This window comes from Arachis hypogaea, chromosome 19 (genome assembly GCF_003086295.3).
Source record: "Arachis hypogaea cultivar Tifrunner chromosome 19, arahy.Tifrunner.gnm2.J5K5, whole genome shotgun sequence".
NCBI lineage: Eukaryota > Viridiplantae > Streptophyta > Magnoliopsida > Fabales > Fabaceae > Arachis > Arachis hypogaea.
In genome coordinates, this window is record NC_092054.1 from 107209250 (window position 1) to 107219521 (window position 10272).

Here is a 10272-nt window from a genome sequence, read left to right on the forward strand (position 1 = left end):
TCTCAAGGCTCAGGTGAAGACTGTGGCTCCCGACTTCGACACATCAGCGATTGGGGTTTTCAAGACGATCAAGGATGGCAAGATCATCGACTTGCCGAAGAAATGAGTTCTTGCGCCTTTTGTTTTTTGCCTGGATTTTGTGATTTTGTTGTGAACACTTGTTAAAACTTTTTATATCTTAAGGGTTGCTTGGTCGACTGGCATTTATCACCTTTATCTTGCTTCGTTTAGTCGCATTTTGTTTTGTTACCGTTTTTCTGGTGTGGACTTATTGCTTGTGTCCGTTTTGCCGTTTATGTTGGTAACATGGTCGAGACCATTTTGGTCTTATTGTCGCGGCCGTTTGTTATGGCTATGACTCGATTGGCTCCCGGGGTGATCAGTCTCGGATTTCCGTTTGAAGAACGCGATTGTGTGGGGGTACACATTGGGGAATAGTAGATGGGAGAATTCAGATAAGTAAACATTAATCGTCAGTTAAACAAGTTCATGAACACGGTAAGCATTTGACAAAAGTAAATCACTGGAAATTAACATTTGATGAAAGTAAACATTTATCTAGCTCGTCAGGTCGCTTGGACGGTGTGCCCAAGCTATGAATAGAACCTCCTCAGGTTACCTGCATTCCATGTTCTCAGGATTTCTTTGTCATCGAGTCTTTCCAGCTTGTAGGCGCCTTTGCCAAGCACTTCTTTGATTCTGTAGGGGCCTTTCCAGTTTGCTGCTAGCTTTCCTTCTTCTGGGGTCGGTAGCCCAACAACGTTGCATCGCAGGACGAGGTCTCTCTCCTCAAATTCCCTTTTGAGGACCTTGGTATTGTATCGTAGGGCTATTCTTTGTTTTAGTGCTACCTCTGCCAAATGGGCCATCTCTCTGACCTCGTCTACCAGGTCTTTGTCCACCGCTTCTTCTACCCCACGAGAAGTAGCTGCGGGCTCAGCTCGCCGATCTCCACGGGTATCACCGCCTCGACCCCGTACGTTAGGCGAAAGGGGGTTTCCCCTGTGGAGCTTTGCTCGGTTGTTCGGTAGGACCAGAGAATCGAGGTGAGCTCGTCGGCCCATGCGCCTTTTTTGCTTTCTAAACACTTCTTGAGACCTAGTAAGACGATCTTATTTGCGGACTCCACTTGTCTGTTTGTCTGGGGATGCTCAATCGAGGAGAACTTTTGTTTTATCCCCAAGCCGGTGAGAAACTCCGCAAACTTCTTGTCTCTGAATTACGTCCCATTATCCGAGATGACGATCTCTGGGATGCCGAAACGGGTTATCACCTGCCTCCACATGAACTTCCTACAATTGGATGAGGAGATGCTGGCCAGCGGCTCAGCCTCTATCCATTTGGTGTAGTAGTCGATGGCAACTATGAGGTACTTGACCTGCCCCGGGCCAACTGGGAAGGGTCCCAAAAAGGTCGACTCCCCATTGTGCAAAAGGTCGAGTAGACGTCAGTACGCTCAACTCGGAAGCTGGCGCTCTGTGGAAGTTGGCGTTTTGTTGACACTTCGCGCATTTTTTTACGAATCCCTTGGAGTCATTCATCATTGTCGGCCAGTAGTATCCAGCTTGGATGAGCTTCCTTGCTAGGGCTTTGCCCCTGATATGATGGCCGCAGCACCCCTCGTGGACTTCTCTGAGTACGTAGTCCGTCTGATCGGGGTGTAGGCACTTCAGCAAGGGTTGGCTGAGTCCCTTTTTGAATAGCTGGTCCTATATGACCGTGTATTTGGCGGCCTCCCTTCTTACTGCTTTGGCTTCCTTCTCGTCCTCAGGGAGTTTTCCGTTTTCCAAGAAGTTAGTGATGGGGTCCATCCAAGAAGGGCTTATTTTGGTCAGGTGGAGGGCAACTGCCGGCTCTTTCGTGATGCCTTGAATGAGGGAGCGGTTGCCGGTTCCAGGTTTTGTGCTTGCCAGCTTGGATAGGAGGTCTGCCCGTGTGTTCCTTTCCCTTGGGACGTGTTGGACCGTGACCTCCACAAATTGTTTGCTCAGTTCCTTGACCCTTTCTAAGTATTTCTGCAGCAGCGAGTCTCTGGCTTGGTAGCTTCCATTTACCTGCGCGGTGACGACCTGCGAGTCGCTGCACACTTCCAGTCTCGTTGCCCCGACTTCCCGAGCTAGAACCAGGCCTCCCAGGAGGGCTTCGTATTCTGCTTGGTTGTTCAATACGGGGAACTCAAACTTAACTGATTTTTCGTAGATGACTCTGGCCGGGCTTTCTAAGATGATCCCGGCGCCCCCATACGTCTGGTAGGAGGCTCCGTCTACATGGAGCTTCCACCGTGTGTCTGCGACTTCGGTTGGGTTCCCGATTACTTCCACCAGGAAGTCTGCCATTGCTTGCGCCTTGATCGCATGTCAGGGTTCGTAGCTTAGGTCATATTGGGACAATTCGATGGCCCAGGTCATCATCCTTCCCGCCAGATCAGGTTTTTAGAGCACCTGACGAATCCCCTGATCCATTCTCACGACCACCTGGTGACTCTAGAAGTACTGTCGCAGTCGGCGGGAGGAGACCAGGAGTGCCAGTGCCAGCTTCTCCAGCTTGCTGTATCTAATTTCTGCCCCTTACAGTGCTCTACTCAAAAAGTAGATTGGTTGCTGGGCCTTCCCTTCTTCCCGTACCAACACCGCTGCAAGCGCCCCCTCTGTTATGGCTAGGTACAGATAGAGTGGTTCTCCGGCTTTCGGCTTCTCGAGCACCAGGGGTGCTGCTAGAATCTCTTTGAAGTGGTTGAAAGCTTCTTCGCACGCAGGGGTCCACTCAAATTCTATTCCCTTCTTCATCAGACCGAAAAAGGGCAGGGCCCTCGCTGCCGATGCACCGAGGAAATGGGACAATGCGGTGAGCCTTTCCGTCAGCCGCTGAACGTCTTTGATGCAGCCCGGGCTCCTCATCTGGAGTATTGCTCGGCACTTTTCAGGGTCGGCCTCCACTCTCCTCTGGGTTATCATGAATCCCAGGAACTTTCCGGCCTCCATGGCGAAGGCGCACTTAAGCGGGTTGAGCCTCATGCCGTGTTGTCGGAGGGATGCGAACACGTCCTCTAGGTCGCTTATGAGATCGTCAGGCCGGGTGGTCTTTGCGAGGATATCATCCACGTAGACTTCCACCGTCTTGCCGATGAGGTCGCTGAATATTTTGTTCATTAGCCTATGGTACGTTGCCCCCGCATTCTTCAGGCCAAAGGGCATCACCCTGTAGTAGTAGGTCCCCCCCGGCGTTATGAACGCCATTTTATCCTCGTCTGGCCGGTGCATCGGTATCTGATTGTAGCGTCGATGTTGGGGAGGGGGTAGCAGTCCTTAGGGCATGCTTTATTGAGATCGGAGTAGTCCACACACATCCTCCATTTCCCATTGTGCTTTTTTACCAGCTTCCATGTTTGATAGCCAGGTCGAATAGTCCAGCTCCAGGATGAACCCCGCTTCGAGGAGGCTGGCCGTCTGTCTGGCCACTTCCTCTGCCCTTTCCTGAGACATTTTTCTCCTCCTTTGAGCCACTGGTTTGGCTTCTGGTCTGATGGCTAGGTGGTGTGACATGAGACCGGAGTCTATACCCGGCATGTCGGTAGGTGTCCAGGCAAACAAATTACCGTTGGCTCTGATCATTTCCATCAGAGGTTCTTTCAACTCGTGGGGGAGGTTCCTATTCACGAACATGAATTTTTCCTCCGAGTTTCCGACCCTAAACTTTTCCAGGTCCCCTTCGGGTTTGGGTCTGGGTTTGTCGTCGACTCTGGCATCCAGGTCGGCGAGGAATACTCCCGATGCCTCTTTAGACTTCTTTCTTAATGAGAGACTGGCGTTGTCGCAAGCGACTGCCGTTTCCAGGTCTCCCCTCACAGACCCTACTGACCCTTCTTCAGTTATGAACTTCATTACCAACATCCTTGTGCTGATGACTCCTCCTAGGTCGTTGATTGTCTTTCTCCCCAGGATGATGTTGTAAGCGGTGGAGTCTCGTAAGATCACGAACTCGGCCATTATCGTTCTTCTCCCTTGGCCTTGTCCCAATGAGGTTGGTAGGGTGATTATGCAATCTGACTTGATAAAATGGTCGCCGAGCCCCACAACGCAGTGCTGGTGAGTCTGTAGGTCGGCGTCCCTTAGGCCTAAGGCAACGAACACATTACAGAACATGATGTTCGAGTCTGCCCCTGTATCTACAAGGATTCGTTTGACGAGACCGGTTCCTACTCTAGCCGTTATGACCATGGGAGGGCTTTCTCCGACTTTGTGAAACCACTAATCTTCCGGGCCGAACGAAATGGGTGGGAGCTTTCTCGTGCCTCGCGCAAAGGACGAGGAGACTGCCAGGACTTTGGCGTCTTTCCTTTGTGCCCACCTTGACCTAGGTGCCGCGTTCCTAGCTGTTACCACATTCACTATGGTGAGGCCCTGGTCGTCTTCCGCTGGTTCTTGGCATCGCTTGGCTGCCCGAGTCCTATCCTCGCCGTCCTGGTCGCGGTTCCGTTGTCTCGGCTCTCTAATGAGGTGGGAGAATTCAGCTAGCTTCCCATCCCTGATCGCTTGTTCCAATGCGTCCTTCAGGTCGAAGCAATCCTGTGTTTTGTGCCCGTAGCCTTTGTGGTAGTCACAGTAAAGGCTTCGATTTCCCCCTGTTCATTCCTTCAGTGGTCGGGATTTTGACAAGATCCCCTTTTCGGCGATTTGTTAATAAACTTCTATGATTGGTGCGGTGAGGGGAGTGTAATTGGTGAACTTCCCGACCCGAGGAAACGGTCTGGGTGCCTTGCTCGGACCGCCGTCCCTGGCGTGTTCCTTTTGACCTTCTCTGCTCTCGCGGTGCTGGTCTTGGTTGTAGGAGGGCTACCGTTTGTTGGCGGCCACGACTTGGCTCACTTATTCGTCGTTGATGTACTCCTTGGCTACACATTGGATCTCCTGCATGGTCCACACCGGCTTCGTGGTGAGGTACTTTCTGAAGTCCTCGTTCAAGAGTCCGTTTGTCAGGCACAAGCTTGCAACTGAGTCTGTTAGCCCGCCAATTTCCAGGCACTCGTCGTTGAATCTGTCTAAGTATTTTCTGGTCGGCTCGTCGGGTCGCTGAGTCACCCCAAACAGGTTGATTGGGTGCTTCGCTTTTGCGATCCTGGTTGTGAATTGGGCTAAGAAGGCATGGCTGATGTCCGCAAAACCAGTCACTGAGCCCTGCGGGAGGTTATTGTACCACCGTATTGCAGGTCCCGCCAGGGTAACCGGGAAAGCGCGGCACCTTACCTCGTCTCCCACTCCCTCCATGTTCATCCTGGCCTCAAAGGCCGTGAGGTGTTCCAGCGGGTCTTGCGTCCCGTCGTACCTCATGTCCGTTGGCTTGTCAAAATGTTTTGGCAGCCGGACCTCGAGTATGGAACGATGAAATGGGGTCGCTCCCATTATCACGGGTCCCCGCGTTCTCGTCGTTCTTCCTTCATCGTCGTCCTGACGAGCGTCTTCGTGTTCGCGATCTACAGTACGCTGCCTCTCATGCCTGGCATAGATGATGGGGTCGTGGCGTCTTCTCGCGTGTCCTCTCTCTCCCGCGCTCTCAAATTCAGCCTGGGGACTGGTCGTGCTCCCTGTCTGCTAGCCAGCGTTCCATGTCTTGCATCCTATGGCGTAGTTCTTGTATTATTCTGGCGTGCTTGTCGCCAGTTCCCCCGAAGGGGCGTCTCTCGTGAGATTGTGTTGTGTGTCTTGGAAGGGATCTTGTGCGCTGTCGCGAAGCAGTCGCGGCGTGCTCCTCTCCGGGCTCGGCCTCGCAGCCTGTTCCACCTTGGACCAGTACGAAGTCCATGGACGAGTCCCCACAGACGGCGCCAATGTTCGGTATGTCGGGTACCGGACGGTTCGGGTAGGTATCCTGATTAGTGGGGGGTCTCGTCTGGTCGTAGGCCACCGGGCTGGTGTAGGCGGGATCCCAAGCACTTCACGTGGAAAGGGGGGTGTGATGAGAGAACTTTGCATGGTCTAGAAATTTGCGGATAAATCCTCGTTGCAAGTATAGTTTCTAAACCTTCAAAAGTCCTTTCATACAAACGTTTTGGGTGTCACAAGTAACAAACCCCTTTAAAAATTGTTAACCGAGTATTCAAACCTCGGGTCGTCTTCTCAAGGAACTGCAAGTAAGTATGTTCTTATTATTGGCTATAAAGGTTGTAATCGGGGTTTAGAAGGTGAGAGCAAGTGATTTGCATGACAAGTAGAGTAAATGGCAATTAAGATAAATAAATACTGTCAAGCAAACTTCTGGCAAGGTAAAAGGAATTGGAAGTCCAACTTAGTTATCTCTCCCAACAATAATGAAAGTTGAATCTAAATTCCACTTAGTTAACCTTTACTAAAGTAAAGGAAAGTCAAGGGACTAATTAGTTGACCTTCGAATCCTATTTATTTCCTAAGAAAAAGTTGGGATTATTGAAGTTCAGTTCAATTAGCAAGATAACGATTATCAATTATGTTGAGTTTGATAACTGTTGAGTTACTGATTTCTTAACCAAGACCAAAAAGAGAAAAAGTAAATTGTTGGAATAGAATATCTTCAGATTGGAAACAATGGAAACACAAATTAAAGAGAAATCAATCAATAACTGAAATACCTCAAATAATCATTAATTCAAATCATAACATGGGAAGTATTCATAACTCAAGTTGGCAACATTTATAAGTATGAATAAAAGCATTAAAGTAAATATTAAACCTGGATCGAGAGTCACTCTTACAAACTAAGAGAAGTCCTAAATCCTAATCCTAATCCTAAGAGAGAGAGGAGAGAACCTCTCTCAAACTAAATCTAAGTCATGGAAAGTGAAAATTGGCGAGCTCTCTCTGAATGGATGCATTCCCCCACTTTATAGCCTCCAATATGTGCTTTCTGGGCCGAAAACTGGGTCAGAAACAGCCCAGAAATCGCCCCCTGCATATTCTAGTACGTTCAGGTCGCGGACAAGTGACGCGGAGGCGTTGTCCATGCGGCCGCGCGGATTGAAGTTCGCAGATGCGACGCGTCCGCGTGGATCACGCATTCGCGTCACCTAGCGTCAGGGCAACTATAGCATATTATATATCAAATCGAAGCCCCGGACGTTAGCTTTCCAACGCAACTGAAACCGCGTCATTTGGACCTTTGTAGCTAAAGTTATAGCCGTTTGAGTGCGAAGAGGTCAGGCTGGATAGCTTAGCAGTTTCTCCAACTTCTTGTATTCCTTCCACTTTTGCATGCTTCCTTTCCATCCTCTGAGCCATTCCTGCCCTGTAATCTCTGAAAACACTTAACACACATATCAAGGCATCTAATGGTAATAAGAGAGGATTAATAATAAGCAAATATAAGATCAAAGAAGCATGTTTTCAATCATAGCACAAAATCAGGAAGGAAAATGTAAAACATGCAAATAGCATGAATAAGTGGGTAAAGAGTTGATAAAAACCACTCAATTGAGTACAAGATAAACCATAAAATAGTGGTTTATCAACCTCCCCACACTTAAACAATAGCATGTCCTCATGCTAAGCTCAAGAGAAGCTATAAAAATGAAGAGGAATGGTAGGATGTATGAAATGCAATCCTATCTATATGAATGCAACTACATGCAAAATGTTTCTACCTACTTGGTTTAAAAGTAAACAAGTTCTCCAAGACAAATACAAACCAATTTTTACTAATTCAAATCGTACAATAAAAAGCAAGTAAACTTGTAAGAAGACAGCTCATGAAAGCAGGGAACATAGAATCAAGCATTGAACCCTCACTGGTAGTGTATATCACTCTAATCTCTCAAGTGTATAGGGTTATTCACTCTATTCTTCTCTAGTCATGCTTTCTAAACCTTGTTCTTCATCTAACCAATCAACAATGTTTAATATACCAATGCAAACATCATGAGGTCTTCTCTATATACTTTTAAATTCATGCCTAGCTACCCATAATTCTCACTTTTGTATAATTCCCATACTCATGTACCAAATTTTTTTCTTTAATTTTTTTTATCACATGTGCATTGATCTTTTATTAAACTTAATATTGGGGTAATTTTGTCCCCTTATTTACTTATTTATTGATTATTTTTGGATTTTTCTCTTTTTTTCTCTTTTTTTTTCTTTTTTTTTGTAGAGAAACAAACATAACTTATCAATGCACATGGATTTTCTATTATTTTTCTATTTTGGTTTTTCATGAGTAGGTTCCCAAATTCTTGATATTCAAATAAATTAGAAACATTATACTTTTCCTTTATTAACCCATGTTTCCACAGTTTTCCCACACTTAATTAACACACTATCTTAAGCTAACCAAAGATTTAATTGGGATAATTGATTTGTTTTCTGCTTAAGGCTAGTGATGTGGTAAGATATAGAACAAATGAGGATTTTAAGGCTCAAAGTGGCTGACAAGGGTGATTTAAAGGGTAGGCTTATTTGGGATAAGTGAGCTAAAATCAAATAATGGCCTCAATCATATGCAAGCATGTAAATACACTAAATATTGGACATATAGACTGAAACAAAGCAAAGATCACAATTATAGAGAAGTAAACACACAAGAATAAAATATTTATGGTTAAATAATGTAACCATGTAAATAAGCTCAAAATCTCACAGGTTGTGTGTTCTTTGGCTCAAAAACCATGTTCCAATTACAACTTCAAACAAGTTTTAACATAAAAAATTTTAATTTAAATTAGTGAAATTTTTCAAAAATAGGGTCTTTAGAAGAAATTTATTATTTTTCAACCAAGTAGTATTCAAATGCAAACAATTAACTACACATGCAATCTATTATGTAATGCAACAATGAACTAATGAAGAAAATAAGACATTGGTGTTGAGAAGAGAATAACTAACCCATGGAGATCGGTATCGACCTCCCCATACTTAAAGATTGCACCGTCCTCGGTGCATGCTGAGATTTATAGGTGGACGGGTTGTTTCAACTGTTGCTTTTCTCTAAGGATTGTGCAGATGGACTTGTCTGTCTCCCCATGTAAAACGTCTTCCGCTTCCCTTCCGGGTGGCCATCCTGAAAGAAAAAGGGAAGAAGAGTAACCCAGAAATAGAGATAAGAAAATAAAAGAAGTATGGGTGGGTTAATGCCAAATGATAAGGGTCTCATTTACATGGAAGCTTCAACATGTACGTGAGAAAACAATAGAAGCCATGGCATACCAATGGTGCAAGATTTGAAACATAGGGGAGGAGAGTGTGGGAAATGAAAGACAGTATAAGCTCATGTCAATGCAAAAAAGAATACAAATATCATAAAAGAATAGCATTGATTTAAATAATATTACCCAACAGTGTAAACAAGTCACTAAGCACCAAATAATACCAGAAAAGTTGCAACAGTTAAATAAGAAAATCAACACCAAAGGAAAAATAATAAATGTAGAATAGAAAAAATATGCACAAAATTAAAATGCAATGAATGAAATATGCAAATAAAATAAGTAAAATAAAATAAAAGATAAGAAGAATGGGAAGGGAAAGAAGGGAAGAAGAGGTAAGTAAGAAAGAGGGAGGAAAAATTAGGATTGGGGGAGAAAAGATAAGATATTTGGCAAATTAGGATAAGCTGTGCGGCGCAAGCGACGCGGTAGCGTGAGGCATGCGGTCGCAAGCACGCTTAAACTGATTGACGCGGTCGCGTCGGTCATGCAGTCGCGTGACCCGTTTTATGCTACTGGCGCAAGGGCAGCCTCGCTCTCGCACAACTCTCTGTTCAAAAATCATTAATTGCCAAATATTGAGTGACGCGATCGCATGGGGCATGCGATCGCGTGCGTGGGCTTTCAGAAGGATATGACACGGCCGCGTGGGGCACGCGGTCGCGTGAGATGGATTGCGCATCCAGCGCCAGTCCAGCACCACCCTAGCACAACTTTCGGCTGTGCATCATTATTACGTCGAAATCTTGGTCACGCGGCCGCGTGGGGCACGCGGTCGCGTGGGAGGTCATTATTCCCATACGACGCGGTCACGTCGGCGACGCGGTCGCGTGGGACGATTTGTGCCATTAGCACGCCTCCAGCCCTGCTCCTGCGTAATTCTCTGTTCATATTCTTTTCTTCCCTCTCCTTGCGACGCGGACGCGTCGCTGATGCGGTCGCGTCGCGTGGCGTTTTTTTTTAATGAATGTAGAATGCAGTATGCAGAATGCAATGCTTAATATGAATGCTATGCATGATTCCAGGTTCAATAAAATGAAATAAAATTCAAAAACAAACAAAACTAAATAAAATTAAAATTGCAAAAGGAACGACCATACCATGGT

The 10272-nt window shown here is 46.3% G+C and overlaps 2 protein-coding genes across 2 annotated transcripts; both read right to left on the reverse strand.

Annotated features, from left to right (window-relative positions):
* Positions 1 to 3317: 3317 nt before the first annotated feature.
* LOC140182310 (uncharacterized) lies at positions 3318 to 4217 on the reverse strand. The gene has a single exon (XM_072228473.1). It carries the CDS (start codon positions 4215 to 4217, stop codon positions 3318 to 3320), a length of 900 nt encoding a protein of 299 aa, XP_072084574.1.
* Positions 4218 to 4247: 30 nt separating this feature from the next.
* Positions 4248 to 5399, reverse strand: LOC140182311 (uncharacterized). The gene is made up of 2 exons (XM_072228474.1): positions 4898 to 5399; positions 4248 to 4621 (listed from the first exon to the last, which is right to left on the reverse strand). The coding sequence occupies exons 1-2, from the start codon at positions 5397 to 5399 to the stop codon at positions 4248 to 4250; spliced, it is 876 nt and encodes a 291-aa protein (XP_072084575.1).
* Between the last annotated feature and the right edge of the window lie 4873 nt (positions 5400 to 10272).

Coding starts and splice junctions, on each gene's coding strand:
- LOC140182311 (XM_072228474.1), bottom strand. CDS start 5,399: ATGGGAGCGACCCCATTTCATCGTTCCATACTCGAGGTCCGGCTGCCA. Junction 4,622..4,897: donor GACCATGCAGGAGATCCAAT/GTGTAGCCAAGG, acceptor AGGAATGAACAG/GGGGAAATCGAAGCCTTTAC.
- LOC140182310 (XM_072228473.1), bottom strand. CDS start 4,217: ATGGTCATAACGGCTAGAGTAGGAACCGGTCTCGTCAAACGAATCCTT.